Here is a 23,246-nt window from a genome sequence, read left to right as displayed (position 1 = left end):
GTGCAGGCACTTGCATCCTTTCACTTCAGATTTTGTTGTTTGTGAGCCTGAGTTTGAAAGTTGGGGCTCCCAAGCCCCCGGCAAGGAGAATTAGCTGTGTTTATAAATCTGAATGGAAGAAAAGTGACAACCCAGCTTAAGCCAAGTCCAGGGAGATGGCCATAACTGGACAGCACTCCCACCAAAGTCATAGATTCTCATTCCCCTTCTGCTTGGGGTAAAAGCATCCACAATCAGGAGAAAAAAAAGGAACAGTGAGAATTAATAAATACGGCCTACAGATACGGTTCAGGAGACCCTTTTGCTCCCTGTCCTTCTCATTCAGAGCAAGCATGATGCATAGCTTTTTCTCACCAACTTCAGGTGTTTCTACAGAAACCCTGCAGACCCCTTCCATCCTGTCTTCCCTCTTGACAGTCTCTATGGTAGCTTTGGATCTATCTCCCAAAGGAAGAGCAAATGGAAAAGCAGATGTAAACAGCTGAGCAGCTGGGGGACAGGTTCTTTCTGCTTGTCACTTTTCCTGTCTGCCTTCCACAGGGCTCTCTGACCTGCACGCCACCACTGCCCTCAAGTATGGGGACTGCACCAGTTGGGTAACATGGGGGTGATCAGAGCTGCTTGCTCCTCGCTGAGCACTCTCTTTCATCTACCCAACTTCTGCATGTCTTTATCTGTAACTTTCACTAGTATCTGCATTTCTTATTCCACCCCACCATCAGACCATTGTCTAAAAAGAGAAAATAAGAGAGAAACATAGAATACCATCTCTGCATAGGTATTAAATAATTCTTTTTCTCTTCTAATAATTACTTAGTATGTTTCTCCTTGAAGATGTCAGCCAAATGTCCTTGCCACAAGCCCTCCCACTATGTACCAGCTGAGGGACTTGAACCCTTTGTCACTGCAAGGGTTGAGTCAACAACCAAGTCACGGTGGCTTGCACCAAGGGAGGGCTGCTGTCTCAAAGATAAGGCTGCATATCTGCATCTGAGGAGTCAGCCAGCTCCTCAACCAGCATCTCTGTCAACTACTGCCTCCCCATCTCATGGGCCCAGGAGCAATCTGTGCCACACTACAGGTGGAAGCTGTTCAACTGACTAAACCATCTCCCTCCTCCCTGCTGATTTGACAGCTGTCGGATGTTCTCAGCACGGTGGCTGCTGTTGTTGCTGAATTGGTACCGATGGGAACTTTGCCTGAAGTGTTCCTGCATTTAGTTGTTATTTGGACAGGCCAAGAAAGGGTTCCCAAGGCAACCCAAGCTTGGGAAGGTCTTTGATAATGTTTGGTGCTTTCTACCTCCACAAAAGCCTAGTGGACTTTAGGAAAACAATGCAAAGGTATTTGTATCACTCCGTAGCTTTCCATATGCTGAACAGCAAAGACACTGAGAAGGTTCGTGGGTCCCTCGGATGAAAGTTTTAAGATTCATATACAGCAAAACCAGGGATCACAATCAATTCCCCCTTAGAATGTGTTTATCCCCCTTCTACAGAGAGCTACAGTCAGTGGGTACATTGAAGATTTGTTACTAGATGCTCTTAAGCTGAGATGTTGAGAGAAGTCTGAGTGTACGCACACTGTCATAGAATCATAGAATTGCCTAGGTTGGAAGGGACCTTTCAGATCATCGCGTCCAACCATCAACCTAACTGATAAAAGCTATCACTAAACCATATCTCCAAGCACCGTAGGACAGCTGGTTAGTAGGAATCAGGTTAGCCAGCATTAACAGGGGGAGTCCCAGTGATGACTGGAGAGTCTAGTACAAATCAGCTATGACATGTGCAAGTGCTGTTATCCATAATCAGCTGATACAATAGGATAGTTTCTTGGTTTCCTCTACACTTTTATTATTGTTGCATATTTTATGGGCAGATACAAACGCTTCCTGAATTCCTGCAAGACTATCGCAGGATTTGTATTTTACACTTCGCATTATAACTCTACTTATTAAAGAAAATGGTACTTTTATTGTTCTCCTGTGGTCAGGCATTTCACTTTTAATGCATCAAGTTTGTGGAGAAGGAATGGTGTTTGCCCATGCACAAGACTATTAGCATGTCAAAGTCCTGTTAAAGGTTTATACAGCCTGCTGTCAGGGTGGAGATGTGCCAAAGGATCTCGGTGATCCAGGGCCCACTTACAGTAAAGGAAATTACGCTAAAGGAGATATGTCGCTGTGGCCCCATAAGTTAGTCCAAGGCAGTGTTCATTAAGAGTAGAGTTCCACTAGGGACACAATGAAATCTCTTCATTCATAAGATTTTGTCTGGTAGTAGATCTTTGAATCATACTCATTTTCTTTAGAGATGAGTCAATGACTAAAACTTGATTCAAGCACCCTTTGGAGCAACTGGTCTCTGAATCCCAGCTTTGCAGCATTCCTGTGCAATATTTCTGTGACAACTCACATCAAAACCTCGATGCTGATCCCCGTCCCTTTTCTCTCTGTGTCCCCAGACCTGGCATTCCAGGCGAGCACCCTGATATTAAATCCATCCTCTCTAATTATCAGATGCGGTCTAGGTCATGCTTTTACCATCTGTTTTCTGCAGAAATGACTTGGGGAATGCATCATGTTGACTCTCTGAACCTCCTTTCACTGGTACTGAAAATAAGAAGGATAACAATGAAAAGCACTGCCCAAGCCCAGGTTAGTTTTATCGCAGCCATGCTCAATGCACAGCAGTCATGAAGAAGAGCAAACCAAAAGGAGTTACACCTCACACTGCCAGAGCTTGCTTGCTCTCTCCCCGACACTCATGCAAAATTTGCCAAGGCGGTTATGTTCCCAACTCCTACTTAAAATCGGGGTAGGTAGGTGATTAAAAAGGAAAAGTTCCTACGTATCTTTGAGGATCTGGTCCTTGATTCCACTTCCTCCCCAGAGCCCTCAGCGGTAACTCCCCAGCACAACGTTGCCCACAGCTGCCAAAGCCAGCGCCAGCCTCCTCCCGCCCAGACGGAGCAGAAGTCACGGCAAAGGAGAAAAAATCCCACAAGTGGGCAAATGCCCTTTCCATCCCTTCTTCTCTTCCAAGGAACAGAGACAAGGGTGATACCTTGGCCGTATAAAGTAGGGTCCTCATACATGTGTATCATTGTGAAAGAGTCTGTGGTTTCTGGTGGAAATTCCCTGTTTTGAGGACAGAAATTCTTACTAAAAGTGATAGAATATTTAATAACAGCAGGCTTTTACAGGTGTTCTCTCATAAAGGCACAGTCCGACACCAAAAGCCTGGGATTTTTTTTCCTGTTCTGGTTCTCACTTATCCCTGTTCAATTTTGAATGCCACTTAAATCACAGCGGTGGCATTTTATACCTGGGGTGCACAGAGAGCCAGGCTGCAGGAATCGGGTCCTTTTCAGTTATACCTACAGGGATACGGAAACAGCCGCACAAACCGCTGCGAGGGAAGGCATTTTTGGCGGGAAAATTCATTCTGCAAAACTAGTGGTATCTATCTTGTGCATCGGGAAAAAGAGAACCAACAAACCCTGCATTTTCAGGAACTAAAACTAGGATCTGCTAGGCAATAATAAAGAAGAAAAAAAGAGAAGGAAGAGAAAAAAAAAAAAAAACCACCACAGTGTCTGACTGTAATTTCCTTTTAGAGGATTACCTCTGTGTAAGAAATTAAACAGCTACTTTCAAGCTGATGAAAGTTTAGTTTTTTTCAATCAGGACAACATAATTCAGCATTTAGAGACTAAACTGGAAAATACAGGCATCTTTTTTCCTTAGTTACATTAAAATCACTTTATCTACATAGAATACTGGCCAAACCCTAGCCAAAATTCTCTAAGGTAAGCTAAGCAAAAATCACCGTTTTACAAAAGAAATGATATTATTCCCATTTGTTATTGGATTCTTTCCCCACTGTTAAAAATCAGTAATCTTTGGGGTACAAAATTGGCCTTCGTCTCTTGACCAGGTACCCCAGTGTACTGAAAATGGAAGGGGGAATTTCAAGCTCTGAAGTGATACATAAACCCAAATGCCATTGATTTTCATTTGCTTATGATGAGAATAGAGGAAAGGGACAAACCTGTTAATTATAAGCATAAAGCAGTGATTTCTGTCTTGGTACCAAAGGTATTCAGTTTCAGTGTGTTCAATTAAGCCGTTGTCTATGCTCTTTGCTGAAAAGTGATGAACTGAGTCAAGTGCTTGGATACACGCTGAACATCTCCGTGTTCCCATTCAAACAGTGTCTCACTGGTGGAAAGGGATGTCCTTTGACTTGTTGTTAGGATATAGAGCAAGAAGTCTACCTCCAGACACACATCTCAGTGTTTTTTAGAAGATTAAGTATGAAGTTTATGGAAATTCAGCACTTCTTGTATGTTGAATATACAAGAAGTTCTTGCATATTTTGACAGCCCTCCAGACATGTATTTGATGACAGAGGCGCACCTTGCTGATAGATAGAATGGGCTGTCCATCTAACCACCTTCTACCCTCTCTTTCCTCACCTTTGTAGCTCAAAACCTGAATGCAGTCACCAAAGCTTTATCTGAAAATGTGAATGTACCGTTATGGGAACAGTGGAACCAACTATGTAACATTTCCTTCAGGCTTGTGTCCTTTGTGCCCTGATCCACCTCTCTGCAAAGACCTTGATCTCCACCATGATTATATGCCATTTCCATGGGGCACACCACAGCTAGCCCAGAGCTACGGGCAGAGTGACTGAGTGGCTGTGATGAACATGCTGGTTAACAAACGACCCAAGGCTGTTTAATGACTTTTTCTCAGGGAAAAAAATCCCCTCCACCCACTATTTTACAAAGGGCTTGTAGGAAGAGTTGCTCACTTGCCTGTCGTGACTGAAATTAATGTAGAGAATAAAAGTTATTGGGGGTGATAGAGGAGTAAAAAACACCTGGGGAAAAAGGTGCAGTCACATAAGCCTTGCCTGTCAGACAAGGAGCCCAAGATTAAAACTATACAAAGGACTAAATCCAGTTAAATCTGATAAAAGTTCTGCATGGCTAAAGATAAAGAATTTAGCATAGGAAAGAAAAAATTAGAGGACAGAGAATATTGCATGGGAGAAGTTAGACACCAAGGTCTTAGAGGGAACATCTGTGGGATGGGGGTTTCTAAGGAGCTGCTGCTCAGGCCCCTCAACCCCATACAGAATTAGACCCTTTTTGCTCTGGGGTCTTGCAAACTTTCTTGTTAAGGAGGCCAGGAGCCTCCTTAGGAGCTCGAAGGACCACAGTGGTTGCAATGCCTGCAGCACCATGAGGCCCTTCCCAAGCTCACTTGGAAGGAAGTAGCTCCTCAAAGAGCATGTAGACATCGTGTGACACCATGTCCCACTATCTGCCTGATGTTTAAAGCATAGCCTCTGCTGTGACCGTGCTGGAGTCCCCATGTCAGATCCCTTCCCAGAGGTCAGGCAAAGGGAGGGGGGTTCATCCTCAGAAACTTCTTTATTACGAAATCTAGAGAAAAATGTTAGTTCTGTTACCATTTTGAATGGTTATTTCATTGTGACATTGTCATATCGCCTCCTGACAATAAGCTCCATGCTTAAAATAAGGAGTATTTGATCTGGCCAGAAGGTGACTGTCGCATTTTGATGTGGTAAGTAGAACTGCAAAGATCTCGAAGGACAGAAGTAATGCCCAGAAAATAACATCTTTTCCTCACAAACAATGCATTTAAAATGCCTTCATTTGTCGAAGATTTGCCAGTAAGGCTAAAATTAAGTTCTTCTCTTTGCCACGTGGCACGAAGGAGACAGAAGAGGCAACAGCTGCCAAACTTTTTACGGGGTTCTCCTGTATGTACCACTTTTCACCAAAAGATACCAAATCACCTTATGCAGTGCAGGGACCTTTTATTTTCGGCACGTTATTCGTGAGAAACAGCGGCAGCAAGAAGGCAAGCTGCCTTTCAGACGTTGTGTGGAAAATCAAAGGGCAAAAGAAAGCATCTCCTGGAGTTCACCCACAAAACCCCGACGCAAAGACACAATTATAGGTTTTGGTTAGTCTGAAAATTCCCTAATAGGGGGATTACTGAGGGCTGTAGGTTTGATGAGTAAGCCTGTTCAATTGTTAAAAGTAACGACTTTTTCCATGCTTGTGACACTCGTTAGGATTTTTCCTTTAAGGTCAGTGCAGAAATATTATCTGCATTGTTTATTCATGTCAGTCTCACAGTTATGACAGGTTTACGTTGCGGGACGCTCTCATCCAAAGAAAACTGCGGGAATGCTTGGTTCTGGAAGCAAACAGAAATGTTGCAGGGAGGAGGGACAACCACTGGGACATAACACAGGCCTCTCAAACTCCTCTTCTCGCACATCTGGCTCTCCTAAAATAGCACAGACAGAAGTCAATTAGAGAGATATGTTGTATTTCAGTGCCTGGGTTTAGCAGACATTTTTGCTGATTATAGCATTAGAGGTGACTAACTTAGAGCTACAATAATTCCAGGGGGTTATGTTTGAAAGATACGCTCTGGGGATCTGTGTATAATGCAGTAAGAATGGGCACTTTGCCTTGTTGGATACCAAATAGAAGCAGGACCCCCTCGCATATGTACCAGCATCTTTGGTCTGGCATAACTTACAGGATAATGAGTTTTCATTTTTACTCTCTGAATACTAAGTTCAATTAAGTTACACAAGGACAGGACGGGTTCATGGTGTTGCACAAGCAACACTAAGACTCTCCGTAGCAATATGGTCTCTGGTTTACACAAACGTTACAGCAGTTGCTGGACCATGCATCTTTTGGCTTAGTATTTTTATGTCGTACGGCGTCTAAGGGTAAGAGGATTCAATCTCTCTTTGAAAAGACCCTTCTTGAGGTACTTCTGGGGTACCTACCTTACCTCACCAAGTAACCATGTCACTGATGAATGTATCTAGTAGTAAAATCCAGAGCATTTCTTCTCAACTGGTCCTTAGACTGAAAACGCGTTTCTTTTCAGAGCTGGGGAAGGGTTTTGCACCTATATCAGTTGGCCTGGTTAAACATATATCCTTCCCTCACACACTTTCTTGCTAATACTAAATAAGGCAGTTCATGACTCTAAGACCACACACAGCGACTGTTTTCAGAGAGAAAAATCCCAAACAAACATACTCATCTGATAAATGGAAGAAAAGGTAAAGCTCAAACAAAGCACAAACAAACCTTTAAAAGGAAGTGAAAAGGGAGAATAAAATCTTCTGTTCAAGCCTCAGCCATAGCTGAGCGGGGAAATGGTCATGTTGGCATGCAGGTACCTTCTCTACATACTTACTCTCATCTCCGTGCAGTGACTGCAGATTCAAAAGCAAAGGCAGGGCTCAGAGCAGGCACTCACGAGTGGAATAAGCAAATGCAGCCATAACAGCACCTGGTCTGCACGACAGCAGCAGTAATTAATGGCCAGCTTTGCAGGAACGCGGGCCTGAACAGGATGATAGCCTGGCCTTCAAGCCAAGCCCTCTCCAGCAAGTAGTTGATAGAGCTGAGCTCAAACTCAAGCTCAAAAGTATTTTTTCTCTCCCCCCCCCCGACCCCCCACTCTTGCTAACAGATGACCCCAGGTCCTGCTCTCTCTGGAGGGTGGGAATTCCTCTCTTATTCCCAGCCTGGAAGAGCCTCTGTGTTTTCACAAATGTGGAGGCGAGGACCTGGCTGCCCTGGTCTCAGTTGGGCCAGTCAGTGCTGGTGCCCGAGGTCGGCTTGCGGCACCGTGAACCTCCACCCTCCACGTGTCCCCTCCATGGCAGGAGCAACCATCTCGTTTGCCCAGAGACCTCGTGGTGCCCTTCGGCAGGAGGCAGAGCCTGTGCCACGAGAAGCGTTTGCTTTCTGAAATCCTCATAAGGTAGTTGTTTTTTAAAACGGGATAGCAATACAAAAGCAGAGTGTTTATATAAAACACTAACACGGCAGCTGTTGCCAGTAGCAACAATATGGCAATCACCAGCTAATATGGAGATGTTTGTTTCAAATTTATCATCTTGATTTTGATGGGTGGCCAAAAACTTCACAGAAGAACATTTTATTTTGCTGTGTGTGGATGTGTGTGCACAAGGACAGGGCACGGCAGCAAATAACTCTCCCAAAGTACGGGGTCAAATGTGCTCAGGGGAGTTTAACTGTAGCCAGCAAAGCTGTGCTTGGAAAGATTCGCTTTGCCTGACGCTGCTTTTGCCTGGAGGATGGAGTCCAGGCGTGTGGTCATAAACGTACCCATTCATGGTTAATTTAGTGGTGATGGGGATCTGGTTACTGTCAGTTCTACTGATTACCTAGGAAGCAGGTACAGCACAGGAATGACAAACTCACAAGGGCATCACTATGATGAAGAGCTTGGGGCTGTTCCTATCATACCACTGGGGCTTGGAGGTGGCCAACTGGAGGTGAACGATGGGGAAATTCCAGCTACTTCTGGTCGTTCCTCCTCAGCGCTTTTGGTGACAGCCTTGTTCATGGCCATGGGCGCTTCCTATACCTGGAGCAGCTCCCACTCTACCAGGGGGGCTGAAGGGTCCTGCTACTCCCGAGCCTGGCTTTCTTTTCTAGTTTTTGTGTCAATGGGACTCATGGACAACGAAACCCAAAATTACACTCGGGCCAAGTTTTCTTGGTCTTGTTCCAGACAGGCTCCTAGGCCCCTTGCAGTCTGCAGATCACCTTTTGTGTGAAAGCGAGATGACTTATGCCTGAAAATCACATGCAAGTTAGAACTCAGTGTGAAATCCAGGTTATCTCTGGTTTCCACTGATTCTCGTTTTGAGACCTGAGATCATTTTGATGCTGAAATTCAAAGCAAAACGCAAGGTGCAGAAGCAGGAGAAATACAAGCCTACGCCAACCAAAATTGAAAAGAAAACATTTGTATTAATCCTGAAAAGCAAAATCAAGATTCACACCTCTCTGGATTCAGTAAGAAATATAATCTGTTCCTGAGAGAAAACGAACTTGGCAGAAAATTACTGTGTCAGCTTCTGATTTGCAAATGGACAACATAAAGGAGCAAAATAAGTGAGAAATCTGCTAGAGTAACAAAACCAATATTGTCTAAATTTTCAATACTTTTGGAGTACCTTCAACAACAAATCTCAAAAAGAATAGAATTTAGACTTAATTACATGCTCTATTATCTTCTTGTTTATTGTAAGCAAGCAAAGATTTAGACCTGCATCCGCTCAGTCAGAAATGATGGGCAACTTCAATTGCCCAGCGCCTTTGTGCTGGCCGCCTCGGGAAGCCTTAGGGATGAGTGATTCCCAAGTGCTGCTGAGATACAACAGCAAACTGAATTCAGACACAGCTGAACACCAGCACAGGCCCTTTGGGAAAATGGCCCATATGCGCCCACCCTCCGCAGCTGAAAAATCACCCACTGGAACCAGCCACCTGATGGCAAGTGAAAAACTTCAGAGCTGCCAACTTAGTCTTGGGGGGAGCACCCATGAAAGAATAAACAAACCATCCTGCAACAAAAGGGTGTCATGGGAAGAGCACAGAAAACACCTTGGGCTGTATTTACAACATTAGTTTTGATTCGTAACTTTTTCCTGTGCAGTAGTAACCCAGTGTGTAGAAGGGTGGTGCAACCTCACTCACATTGCAATCTAACCTTGATATCTGATTAAGGATAGAAATCAGCTGAGCAGAGCTGGGAAAAACTGACAGTGGGTTTCACTTTCCAAAGGCAGGGTTAGCATGAACCCAGGTCCCACCTGACTGAAACTGCAGGAGTTCCGCATCAGCTGGGTTGATGGATCTCGTTCTGAGCTGTTACAGGTAGGAAGTCAGGTCTGGCCTGATTAAAGCTCAGGCCACCCTCTTTTCTGTCATCAAACCTCTGCAACCTGCAAGACACTCTGGAGAGTTGTAGGAAATTAGAGCTGCCCTTAGAAGACGTGTAGAAATGTGACCTGTTCTCAGCAACCCACGTACCACCCTGTTCTTTGAGTCCACGGACAGATCGTGCAGAGCTTTCCTTTCCAAAAAGAAAAAAACAAAACCCCACCTAACCACTCTCTGACTTTGGCATAATTGCTTTCCTTATTTTGGTAAATGTTCCTGTCGTCCCCTGGGAGACCGCAGTTGTGCCAGTGAAGACAAAACTGGAATACAACCCCTTTTCCACACGGAGAGGCACTGTTGAAGGCTCTCTCTGCTCTATATGGGCTTGAAAGAGTCACCGCTCCAGGCGCGTCCTCCTGTCCCCTTCTCACACCTACCCTCCTGCTGCGTCCTTGCTGGTAAAACAACAGGGCGAAGGCGGGTTTCAGGATTCATTCGCACACTGTCATCTCTGAGAGCCATCATGTCAAACATTTGCAAAAGTAGTAGAAATAAACAAAAGCGAGCTGTGGCTGGGATTTTCCCATTTGTGGTTTGATAAGCAGAGAAGAAAACAGACATGCTTTCCAACCATAGCAGATTTCTTCTTTTGTTCTTTTGTTTACTATCAGCTCCTGATTCCTTTCTCCTCCCAATGATTCTCCTCCCTGATTCCTTTCTCCTCCTGATTCCTTTCCCTCCCAATGATGCTTCCCCTTCATTGCTATGGTCTAGAGTCCTTCACCAAGGCACGGTGTAAGAAGAGAGAGGAGAAAAGAGGAGAAAACGCCTAGTTTGACTGTAGCTCACAGAAAGGGGAAAATCACCATTTGGTCTATGTTGGCAGCAAGTGCTATATAAGCCTTGTCTCCAAAAACTGTCTGGACAAGGTGTGTAGCAGTGGACCACAAAAGCAGCCATGTCCTGGGAGAGGGAAGGGGGTGCCTGTGCCCAGAGGGAAGCAGCGGCATCAATTTGGTGTCTGGAGTTCTACAAGGAAAATGCTTCACATCTTGAGGAGCAAACCCAGTTCTGAGGGGCCCAGATCTACCCAGGATCGGCTGCTCCGTGGGACCTCCCTGCTCCTTCTTTCCCTCCTGTGAATTCAAAGTACTTCAGCAGAACTGAGGGAAGCAACTTGATGTACAGGAGGGGAAGAGCTCCTAGATGGGCTAGTCCTACAAAACCCTTCTAAGTCCACCCCCTCTCCCATGCCCTGATCTTTGTGTAGATGTCCCCGTGTCTTTGAAGGAGAGGGCATTCACTTGGGGATGGCCTGGAAAAAACACATCACAACACCAAGCCATCTGCCATCTATTCTGCTTGCCCTGGGGCAACCTCTGTGGTACAACAAACACGTTGCTCTAATGCATCCTGGTATGAGATCTGTACCAAACTGAGGGGCAGACCATAGCAAAGGCTCTGAGTCTGCAAAGCAGAGCTGGGTGGTAGAGAGGGAATCGATCTCTTTAGGGAGAGAAGCAGCTGTTGATGTAAGGGACCTTCATTTGTAAACGTCCTATATGACAGGCCTTTTCTGTTAATATTCAGTGTGAGGATCGGCTTTGGGAACTACATCTGTTACCCTTTCCACACTGGTGGAGGAAGCCGTGAAGCTGCCCTGGCTGGTAGGTGTGAGGACAGCTCACGCTGTGCCGGTCCTCCTGTCTTCTCCCAGCTGGTGCAGCAGGTCTTCCAACCTTGGGACCCTACAAGCAGCTCTGCAGTGTGTGACAGGAGCCAGCACGTGCTCGTCTACTGCCATCCACAAATACAGCCCAGCTTCATGCTGTGTGGCCGTGCAGCTACTCTGCCAAGCCACAGCTTTTTAGGATGCCTGCTATTCAGATGGGGCATCTTTGTTCATAATGAAATAAGCTGCTTTGAAATCATTTTGGTGTAAATTAAATGTTTGTGACACACACCATAAAAGAGCTAGAAACGAAATAATGATATCAGGAGAGTGAAAAAAATGCAAATTGTTTGCCATATGGGCAGGCAGGCCTATACACATACCTTCCACGTACAATGGCCATTATAACCCCACCACTGTTAATAGATGGGAGCTAATTAGATAGAGATACAGCAGTGTGTGCCAATGGACAGCCTGGTGATGTGCTATCAATACACCACCCATTATTGTATCTTCTCCTCCTGGGAGATTCAAAGCATTATGCCCCGTGTACAGCTGTGCCCTATTTGTAATCTAAGCTTCTGGCTCCGTTAATCACCACCCATTAAACTCCCATTTCCTTCATGAGTCGCACATTTTCCAGATCAAACACTGTGTCTTAGTCCTACAACTGACTGAGCTTAGAAATACATCTCTGTAGAGCGCTGGAAGTGAGGGCAAAACAGAACCGAATTGTCCCCTAAGCTCCGAGAAACTTAACAGACAGCTATGTTTAGATACGTATTTAACAGACGTCCTGAAAAATAGATGCCCTTTGTCCCAGGAATCCTGCTGTGACTATCAGCAGTGGTGCTGTGGCTGCCAGGGAGCCTCGGAAGAAATTCTCAGGAGTCGCACTGCACAAGGATAATATTTCTGCAAGAATGTGCATCGGCCCACGGAATTTAGGAGGGAAATGATAGATGTCACGGGACTGCTAACTAACAAAAAATCAGTTACAGCAGTGAGTAAAAGATCCGTGGTAAATGCACAGGGCTGCAGAGTAATTGCTTGAGATTCCTCTAAGTTTCAGCCCTAAACAAGTCAACAGACCGGTGTCTGTACAGGACATGGAAATGATGGGCCTCAGGAGGATTTCAAAGGTCACCTACAGCATCTCCCTCCACAAAAGCAGGGCAGCTCTCCTTTTGTCCTTCTGGACACATCTCTGTCTAACCAAAAGGGAATTTTGCGTCTTGGGTTCCTGCAGAGTCGACCTGAGACAGCCTGTCTCTTTCACATGACAGCCCAGGGTCAGTACTACACAGGCCAGGTCTGATGTGGTTTAATCAAAGAATGGTTTCCAGGGTGAATTCAGCAGCAGATGAAGCCACAACGTGTATCTGCAAAGAGCTGTGCTATGACACAGCAATGTCCCCTGCACACACGAAACGGAGCAACCACCGGGGGAAAGCAGTGGAGACCACAGTTCTACAAGCGTGTTTTCCACCTAAATCCACCACTGAATTACTCCCAACCCTTTGACTCTCAGCCTTAGCCCCTCTTTTCCACCAGATCAAAAGACTGGTACCCAGGATACTGGGTTGTAATTTGCCTCTGTCAATGAATCAGTAGAACTGACACCATGCATTTAACATCAAACATTGACAAGTTTTCATAATGGCCTGGTAGAGTGACTGCTGTTGTCCTTATGTGCCCGGGCTGGGGGGGAGTCAGCAACAGACCCCGAAAAGGTCCAGGGAGAGCAGAGATAGATTTTTCCTGGATTTTTTGATCTCTTCTGTGGAATTAAACTTTACTAGTCAGACACATAATTCTTACTAAGACATATTTTAATCAAGACTTTTTCTTACATATTGTCATACATTACGAAATTATTACATAACACCACTTCTCCTATAAAAGTCCAGTGCTTAGATTCTCAAGAACTACTTGGCACCAGCAAAGTGTGGTGTGTCTACATCTGCTCGCAGACAGTAAACCGTTGCCATTAGTTTTTCAAAAAATATACAAAAACATTTCTCTGAATCTTGGCTATCCCACTCCCCCATCTTTTAATTATTCTTAGTGCAACTTGATCTGGCGGTGCGTCTTTAAACTGCAAAATCTAAGGTCTCTGAGCAGTCACAGGACAGACTGCACCCACTGCCCTTTAATGGTAAGGAGAAGCTGCCCACACCTGCAGCGCCCTCTGCACATCCCACCTCATGCTGGTGATGCTAGATGGAACCTTTACCTGGCAAGTGTCTCATCTTTTCCATCCATAACAGCTACGAGGGTGGTTTTCTTTTTTTCTTTAAGGAAAAAAAAAAAAAAAAGGGTAGCTCCTCTAAAAGGAAAGAGGAAGCCAGAAATTTCATAGCGTCTCGGTCCTGCCCCATGATGCTTCTTCCTGTCTGTGAATTTCCACCTGCCCCTTCTGTGTATATAAGGCAGCACACGTGGGGTAGAACTGTTTAGTCGCCTGCCTCCGTCCAAAGGATTAGTAGCCGTGGGGAGTGATGCTGTTTCTCCTTTCCTCTGCAGTTCACGGGAGGTGAAGGAGCTCTGGCTGGACTCATTCCTTGGGTAAGTGCCGCCCGGGACAGAATTCGTGGTGTCGCGGTTGAAGTCGGTGGGGTGCTCCAGATGCAGCTGGACGGGGATGTACAAAAATACAGGCGGGGGGAGAGGTGTGCCCACTGCTAAGCGTAGCTCGTGGGCAGAGCTGGCTGACCCGCTTAGCCTTGTGTTGGCAGATCAACAATCGCACGGACCTGTCACCACCCGCTCATTTTTTGCATGGATTAAAAATGGAAAGCTGCTTCTTTTTTCTGTTTTAATCAAGAGGCAGATAGGGCAGCAGGGCTTGAGTGCCTTCAGAGAAGGGCTTTACGATTGACTTGTGTGGGATATCTTGCTGGTTTGGGATCATACTTACATGCTAGACTGGCTTGCAGGGAAGAAAGACAAGAAGGGTGCAGTTTTACAAAGCTCTTTCTTTGACCATTCCCTGTTCAATAAACAGGCAAACAAAAGGACCGAAGGAAACCAGAGTGTCCAGAGCTCCCCCAATCAAACTCCTGATGAAAGTGTTAAGCAGCTGTAATACTGTGAGTGTCTTTATTGCTTCAGCTCTGTCAACGGAGTGATTTTGAAAAGCTCTGATTTCTAAACCTTGGCGTTCAGTTACTCACACAGTGTCTTTGTTTTCTTGCCTAGTCAAAGACACTAAATGCCGGGAACATGGAGAGTCTGATTGAGTGCCAGTCGGAGGTAAGCAGACACTACATATCCCCAATCCTTGTTGGGTACTGATGTGAGATACCTTAGCAAAGTGGGGGTGGCCCCTGTAAGAGCTGCTGGATGCCTACCATTACCCACGAGCGGGCACAGCCATTCAAAGGCAACTCGGTGCAGCCCAGTGCGGAAGGAGCCGGGCATCGCTGTGAGCAGCCAGCACATTCCCTGGGCTCCTGGGGAGCTTTGCTTAGGAATCTGGCAGGCTCCAAAGCCATCAAGGCTCCCCGAAGGAGTTTGGGAGGGAATCTCCAGTGCCAGGGGAGGACACAGAAGAGCAGGCTGTGTCCGGCTGTGGCTTCTCCCTTATCAGGGAGTGGAGAGATGGGACGAGGGGTAATGGTTTTAAATTGGAAGAGGGGAGATTTAGATTAGATATTAGAAAGAAATTCTTTACTGTGAGGGTGGTGAGACACTGGAACAGGTTGCCTAGGGAAGCTGTGGATCCCCCATCCCTGGAAGTGTTCAAAACCAGGTTGGATGGGGCTTTGAGCAGCCTGATCTAGTGGGAGGTGTCCCTGCCCATGGCAGGGGGGTTGGGACTAGATGATCTTTAAGGTCCCTTCCAACTCTGACCATTCTATGATTCTGTGATTCTATGATTCTGTGATTCTATGATTCTATAATTCTATGATTCTCTGTATGAAAAGAGGAGCCTGAAAGAGCATGGGGTTGTGACCTGCTGGGCAAGTCTGGGGTGGCTGGCTGCAGGGTTTACCACAAACCCCGCCATTGGGCAGTGAGGCAGTGTCACCCTAGCACCGAGGCGCCTCTTCAGCAGGTGTTGGGTTTGCTCTGGTTATTCCCCGGAGCCTCTCTCAGATTTCTGAGAAGCTGCAGTGACTCGCTGGTGGCCCTCACTGCTTGTGGCAGCTCTGTAACCCCAACACGCTTCTTGCAGGCTGATGCCAAGAAATGTCCCCCACTGGTCCCAGCAGATACTGAAGACGGACTTTGCCACCCAACTGGTGAGTTTTAAAGACAAACTGAGGAACTGCCTTATATAATGCTTGTAAGCTGGCGCTTCTGCAAAGCCACCTGAAACTGCAAAACTACCCAAAACTGCAAAACCACCCGAAATTGCCCGCTTCACCTCCCTGAGAGCAATCCACAGCCCTCAGCCCCATCCAGCAGACGGCTTAACCCCTGGAGTGCCGCTCACTTGCAAGTGACCTCTTTCCCTTATGTTCAGTGGCAGAGGTGACAGTGCTGAGCGCCAGAGGTCTTGTATCCCCCTGCTCCCTGGTCCTCATTGTGTTCCCTGGCAACAACGGGAAGTAAACCTGCTCCTTTCTCACTCGAGCATCACCACTGGGGTGTGGCACCGCAAGCGAGCACTGGTACCAGCGGTTGCGCACCACAGTAAATAAACCCTCTTGGCAGCAGCAGGATCAGCACTTGTTTTCTCACACCATGCAAAACCTCAGCACCAGTAAACAAGCCAGGAGGAGATCATTAGCAGGGCAGGGTCAGATTTGGAGCAGATCATCATATCAGACCATTTTTCAAGGAGTATCAGAAGCAAACATTTTATATGACACTATAATGTTAGGTGACTTTCTCATAGCTTTTAACCCCTCTCTACCAAGGACTTGTGCTATGCCACAAATACAGGTCCTGAGAAATCATCTGCATAAGGCAACTTCATTTTGGAGTAGAAGGCAAGTCCTTTAGAAAGCTTTCTAGCAAAAACATCCTTCTCTCACTGTTTCTGAAAAAAGCCACACCTCTTCTCAATACAATCATCATCTCCAAATTTCTCGCATGCCCTTCTCTTTAAGATGCAGATGCAAAACCCATGCTAAGAGATTTCTGATCCATGAAGCCCATGAGGCCCAACTGTGATGCTCCCATCATCCAGAGCAAGTATCACCTTCAACTGGCTGGCTGGCAGGGGGCGAGCACTAGCTCTGGCAGGACCACTACCATTAGAGCTGGCTCCAAAGCTGGGAGAGCTGGAGTCCTGTGTTTTCATTTCAGCCTGTGAAAGAGGCTGAAAAGCAGGAGCCCCTCGTTCCACTCCTGCCCTAAGGCTGGGGCACAGTCAGACCGCGTAGTGAAAATTGTTGTCAGTGCCAGCTGCTCGAATGACATATCTGCCTTAGATAGTTATCACAAAAACCGCTGCAATATCAAAAATCTCTATAAGTTCTGTAATTTCTGTGTCTTGTATGTTCCCACTCTCTAAGAAGAGTCTAGAATGTAAAAAAAAAAGCCACCCCAAAACAGGAAAGGTGGTGTCCTGAGAGGGATGGTCACAGTTTTGCAGTTCAGGCAGTTGTTTCCTTAGTAACCACTGAGTTCTCTTTCAGTTTCTCCCCATTTAGTTTGAGTTGCTTCAACAAACATCTGCACACAGATGAAACGCCGCAGAGTGCGCCCTGGTTTTCTTTTTTTTAATTTGATTTTTTTTTTGTTTTCCTTTTGGTTGCAGCAGATGGCACAAAGAAAAGAAAGAAGGTGATATCACAGTCGTTTACTCTGAGACGAAGCTCTACCAACGGGAATTCCCCAGGACAGCTAGACTCGGGTGCCAAAATCGCTCTGTTTGGCCAGCCTCTGGCAATTATCTGTGGGGAAGATGACACGCTGCCCCAGCCGGTCCAGGTAAGCAAGCCTGGTGATACAGTTATCACACCTCTGGCTTCCAGTGTGAGGCAAGATCCCCAGTACTTGTGCTGCAGCACCAAGGAGATGAGTGATTTTGGCGTTTCCCCTCCACACACACTTCTGATAAGCTCAAGGCCCATCCCAGATGTAGAAAGGGTCAGGTCTGTGGGTTTTGGCCACTAGAAGTAACTTTGAGTGGAGACAACCCGGGACCAGGAATAGGAGAAAATCTGCTCCTTAGTACATACATCTGTGATTCTACGGAAGTCATTTGAATGAAACTTTCAGCAGCACAAACTACCAAGAATTTCTGTATTTCCCTGAAAAAAAGTGTTCAGCTATGGACTGCCACCAACAAATCCCTAAATACTATCTTCTGGATAAAAATCATCTTGTGACAGTTCTCCCACTGAGTTGGCTTTTCTAATAGACAGGCTTTTGTCTCTTCTAAGGAATATTTGCCTGGCTTGAAGAGGGATGGGATATGAACCAAGGCTTAAGCCATCCCTTGTTTCCTTCTGGAAGGAAGCAGGGATGACCCCACTGAAGTTAGTGGAATTTATCAGTCAAAAAAGATGGTGGGTTGGGGGAAAACCAGGTTATTGCCCATGTAAATCTACTTGGAGCAAGAACTAGATACTGACCTAATTAGAGCACAGTGTACCTCCAGACAACTCTTCCTGTGTTTCTAAGGAAATGCTCATTTGCTAAAGGACCTTCCTTCACCCAACTGACTGTTCTCCCATTCATGCCTACCTTTTTTCCTGCAGGATCTCCTAGCTATATTGTATATGAAAGGACCTTCCACTGAAGGGATATTCAGAAAAGCTGCCAATGAAAAAGCACGAAAGGAGTTGAAGGAGGACCTAAACAAAGGCGGGAATGTTGATTTGAAAAGTAAATCTGTGCACCTGCTGGCAGTGGTCTTGAAGGTGAGCTCCTCTGACTTGCAGCACTGGGAGGACATTGCTAATCTGCATGGGCCCACTTCAGCGCCCAGAGCTGACCTGGGTGGGACTCCAAGCTAAAGCCAGAGCAAAGCCAGGCTAAAAGTTTCAGGTTTAGGGAAGTTTGGCGTTTTCCTTTTCCACCTGATTTTCTGTCCCACATGTTGTGCTGCTGATTACCTCCATGCCCACAGGAAATTCACTTTGTCCTCCTCAGCATCCTCCCAGAGAGGAATACTGAGATTTATGGGAGAATGAAAAGCAGCAGAGCTGGGTTCTGTTACTACCCCGATGTGAATGTACTTGGCATGTACTTGTGGACCCCACTGCTCTGACAGTGCTGATGGGCCAGTAGCTCAAGCCAGCCTGCCTCCTAGTGAGCCCATGTCACAGTGATGCTCCCTGTGTGCTCAGGGGTAGTGCCCAAAGCCTCACCTAAATCTCTTGGCCTTGCAGGACTTCCTCCGAAATATTCCCTCCAAACTCCTGTCGGCCGACCTCTATGAGAAGTGGATGCAAGCTCTGGAGAAGCCGAGCAAGCAGGAGAAAATTGAAGAATTGAAAGAGTAAGTCTTGCAACCAGGAAGTTTTGCAATCAGCCCCAGTGTGATGGAGCGGCTCGTAGGGGCTGGTGATGTCTCCCGAAATGGAGAGTCTCACTTAAAAGCCTGTCATTTATATCAGCTTGCTATTGCTCCATGGGCTTTGGTTTAGAGGGCTCTCGCAGCTGCACTTCCTCAAGCTACTTGAGATTGCCCTACAAAACGAGCAGTGTAGGAAGAGGAGAGAGGCTGCAGTGTCTCAGCCAAGGTAGTCACTGTGCTGTGGGACAGGCACTGACAGGGAGCCTTCACATCTGCTGGCGATGAAGTCGGGCTGTGGAGACCACGGCCGAGTTTTGCTCTTTGGAAAGAGCAGATGTGGAGGCCAACTGGGAGTGCTTTGAAAACTGCACAGCACAACCACAGGCTTTCACGTGCCTTTGGGAAGCCTCCGGTGACATCTCCTGGCACCATCTCATCTACTCAAGGACATAGACTGCTGTAGTGCTTGCCTTTCAGTCAAGATCTTGTCATTCAAGATCTCCTAATTAACCACATGCTCAGCTGCCGTTGGGGATTTCTGAATGATACTTCTGCTAAGCAGTGGAGAAAGCACACGCATCCCTCTCTCTGGAGGAAGTGTAATCTGTCTGAGTTTAATTGCGACTTGCTCAAATAAAGAAGTGGCGGCTGCTGCACCGTGAATTAACGTCACATTTTGTTTGTCTTCATGCAGGGTGGCTGACAAACTGCCTAGGCCAAACCTCGTCTTGCTCAAGCACTTGCTGTCTCTGCTCCACCACATCAGCCAAAACGCTGAGACCAACAGGATGGACTCCAGCAACCTGGCCATCTGCGTTGGCCCAAATATGCTGAGCCCAGAGACGGACAACACGCTCCCGCTGGAAGTGCAGAAGGAGATGAATGACAAGGTGTGTTGAGCTCACCAAGCAGCCACCCCCTTTGGGGCAGCTCAGAGCCATCCATAGGGATCCCACCACCATTGCAAAAGCTGAACAAAACAGCACCCCTGGACATCGGGGGTGCCCCTCAGCTCAGGTGCCTGCAACGTGATGGGCAAGGCTGCCCCTCCTCTCGTCTCTCTGAGCAATAGTAGCAGTTGCCCTGCAGCCCCCTATGTCATATCACAGCTCCTGAATGCTTTGCATGCAGAGAGCAAGGGGCACCCAGTGGGCATTGCCACCCTCTGGGCAGCGAGGCTGAAGCTGAGGCCGATGGGGGTTTGTTTGTATTGGGGCAGATCAATTTGTCTGCAGCATCAGGCCTCATCCTCCAGAGTGGAGGAGCAGGCTTTAGGCTAGGATTCTTTGTCAATAAAGAGTAGATCAGATTATCCTTGAGGTCCCTTCCTACCTGGTATTCTATGATTTTGGCAGAAGCCATCCTGCTCTGTGCTGCCCTGCACACAAAGACAGCGGGCAGGAGCTGGAAAGACTGTTCAGTATGTTTTCAGCCCTTTTGACGGCAACTGCTTTCTGTGTGCAGGTGACGGTGTTGGTGGAGTTCCTCATAAACAACTGCTCAGAAATATTTGGGGAGGACATTGTCTTGCCTGCCCATGCCTTGGCTGAGGAGTCACCAGAGCACACAGACAGCTCCACAGGTATGAGAACAAACTGGGGATGTCGCAGACCGGGGCTGTCATGCCAAATTATTTAATCTGATATGGGAATACATCTGTGAAAACACAGAGAGTTGCAGAGGGTTCAAGACACTGTTGCAGTGGTCTTCTACAGCAACTCTTTCCATATAGTTGCTTTTCATCCTCAGATGGTCAGTGAAAACTAACAGGTGCTTTCTCCCCACAGAACACCTATGTGCTGCTCATCAGAATGACTCTGCCTATGACAGCCCAGATCCAGAAGCTGAAGGCAGCCCCTGTGCCTCCCAGATGGAGCAGCCCAAAGAGAGGAGCAGTAGTGTGAGCAGAAGATATCCAACATGCACCTCTGCCCCTTCACTGACTAATTTCAGAAATGACATCAGCACGATGGACAGGAGGTACTCAGAGCCAGACCTGTCCTTCCAAAACCGCCTTGAAGGCAGGATAAGGAAAGAGAAGCTAAACAAAAGTGAGGACAATTTTCCGGTTCAACAGAAACAGCTAGGGTTGGAGGCACTGGAGAGACGGTTTGCAATCTTACCTTCACAATTATCAACTGACTCTCTACCCAAAACATCCTCCAGTTGCTCCCTGGAGAGCTCTGACAGCTCGGTCTTCACCAGCTCCCCAGTAGTTTCACCCTCTAGTCCCAAAAAAACCTTTTTAAGTAGGCCCCAGTCCTTTTCCACCAAGGCCACCGAAGACTGCAGTATGCCCAGCAGAGAGATCAAAAAGCATTCCATGTCGTTCTCTTTTGCAAACCGCAGGAAAACGCTAATAAAAACCCAGAGCTGGGGGCCTGGAAAAAACATGTTTTTTCGGAAAGACAGTTTCACAAAGAAAGAAGATCATTTCTCCTGCAGAGTTGTCCAGGAGAACAGCCCTGATGACGACAAACCGCTGCCTGTGGCACATCAGCAAAGGCCCCGTTTCAGGTCAGCTGATGAAGTGTTCAGAGAGGTAGACCAGAGGAATCCTGGAAGACCACCCTCTTACGAAGAGGCTACTAAAAACTGCCTGGCCACTGAAGTTCTCTCCCACAATCTCACGGTTCAAACTATGAGATTAAAAGTGTCAAACCAGGATGCTTTGCCGCCTCATCCATGCAGCAGCTCTGCGCAGGACGCAGCATATACGGCTCTAAGGGATCTACCCAGTGGCAGAGTTTCTGCAGCGAAGGATTCTGACCTGGAAACTGAAACCCTCAGCGTCACTGTGGGAATTAACTCCCGTGTGAGTTTACCCGTGACCCCGGGAGTCTACCGATTGAGAGCCATGTCCGAGTCCTATCAGAAGAACAAACTTGAGTATGTGGCTCGGAGGTGCAGCCAGCCAGTTTTTGAGGTAGACCAGATCCAGTATGCTAAGGAATCCTATGTTTAAAATGCCTATTCCTCCTCTTCGCACTGTACAAAGTACATATTGTAAAAATAGACATCTTGCTCATCCTTTGTAAGATTTTACTTTCAAGGGACACGATAAGCTAGCTCTGCATGAACTTTTCCTTGAGGGACTCCTGAAGTGTCTGTCAGCTTGACATGTCACATTCTTTCACCCCAAGAGGTGGTGGTGGGGAAGACCTGTGTATTATTATGTAAATATGCAAGTGAATATGCTGTACATAACCTGTCGCATGGGAAAACTAGTTAGTAGTTGATAAACAGTGTTATATTTGTATCCTCGAAAGGACAATTAAAAGGTTGGCAGGCCCAAAACCTGTCCCACCTTCCTTTTCCTTGCTGTATGGTCACAGACTCCATGCCATTTGTCACATATGTGTGCCAGGCTGATGCAATGCTTTGCTGATTTTCTGCATTAAGAAGCGGGCTGGCAGTTACCCCAACCAAGGAAGAGCTGTTCTGTCATCAAGGCCACTCCAGCACTCCTCCATAAACCCCCTGAAGCTGCTGCCATTCCCTCTTCCTTCTTGCTGGTCATAAGAATGATCCGACCAGTAACCAGCATTAGTGTTGTATACCGAGCCTGGGTTTAGAGCCACTGAACCTCCAAAAGGTCATTAAGGGAATGTCAATCAACTAAACCTCATGTGGCCTGAGGTGCTTTTAGTCTAAATAAACTGGACAGGCTAAGCAGAAAGAAAGAGTACCTTCAGGTTTGCTTTCATGAAGGAAAAGAACCCCAAACAACAAAAACTCCTGTAAGGAAACATTCGGGATTCCAGCTTTAAATAGTTAAAGCTGCAGCTCATCTAAAAAAAAAAAAAAAAAAAAAAGGAGAAAAAAAAAGGCAAAAAAGAAAATACCAGATGCTGTCCTTATAACCTTGTAAAAATGACTGGAAGTGCAATGTGTTTTTACATGTAGGAACTTGTTTTGGTTAGCACTTACCTCCCCTTTTATGGCTCAGCATAGCCTTGAACAAGGAGCAGGGAGACTTGTTTTTCTCCTGTGTAACTTCACTACAATAAAACATTTTTCTGCATGAATGCTAAACTGTCTGTTGTCTGTCTTTAAAACATCCAGGCACTGCATGTGCTGTACCTACTTTTATACTATTGCATGGGTACTGCAGGTCTGCTTGAATGACACAGCGTATCTAAGTAGCGGGAAGGAAAATAAATGACCAGCAGTATCACTACTGTGGTTGTTGTAAGAGGCTGCAGGCTAGATTTTGGGAACAAATCCCTCTCTGTCAGGAAAACAAGTTACACTGCCATGTAACAGCAGTTATCAGTGAGGTGGAGATGGAGCTGCAAAGAGGTGATGCTGCTCCAGAAGTGGAGCAGATTAGAAAATAGCATACCAGCATCTCAGGTATGATGTTTTCCAGGT

At 46.5% G+C, this 23,246-nt stretch overlaps 1 protein-coding gene across 2 annotated transcripts in view; it reads left to right on the top strand.

Moving 5' to 3' along the window:
- Positions 1–22,665, top strand: part of TAGAP (T cell activation RhoGTPase activating protein) — a 54,061-nt gene extending 31,396 nt beyond the window's left edge. The window contains exons 3-12 of one of the 2 annotated variants that reach the window (XM_074168619.1): positions 13,979–14,020; positions 14,460–14,544; positions 14,654–14,707; positions 15,633–15,699; positions 17,169–17,338; positions 18,112–18,273; positions 18,745–18,854; positions 19,567–19,762; positions 20,337–20,454; positions 20,660–22,659. In XM_074168619.1, coding sequence (XP_074024720.1) covers positions 13,979–14,020; positions 14,460–14,544; positions 14,654–14,707; positions 15,633–15,699; positions 17,169–17,338; positions 18,112–18,273; positions 18,745–18,854; positions 19,567–19,762; positions 20,337–20,454; positions 20,660–21,837 — 2,182 coding nt within the window. In that variant the 3' untranslated portion in view covers positions 21,838–22,659. Of the gene's footprint in view, positions 1–13,901; positions 14,021–14,459; positions 14,545–14,653; positions 14,708–15,632; positions 15,700–17,165; positions 17,339–18,111; positions 18,274–18,744; positions 18,855–19,566; positions 19,763–20,336; positions 20,455–20,659 lie in introns of those variants that run through there. The other variant, XM_074168621.1, reaches the window with a different exon arrangement.
- The last annotated feature ends 581 nt before the right edge of the window (positions 22,666–23,246 follow it).

The sequence above is a fragment of the Numenius arquata genome, chromosome 2 (genome assembly GCF_964106895.1).
Source record: "Numenius arquata chromosome 2, bNumArq3.hap1.1, whole genome shotgun sequence".
In the NCBI taxonomy this organism is placed as follows: domain Eukaryota; kingdom Metazoa; phylum Chordata; class Aves; order Charadriiformes; family Scolopacidae; genus Numenius; species Numenius arquata.
The sequence above is the reverse complement of the archived record's forward strand: the minus strand, read 5'-3'. Positions and strand labels throughout refer to the sequence as shown.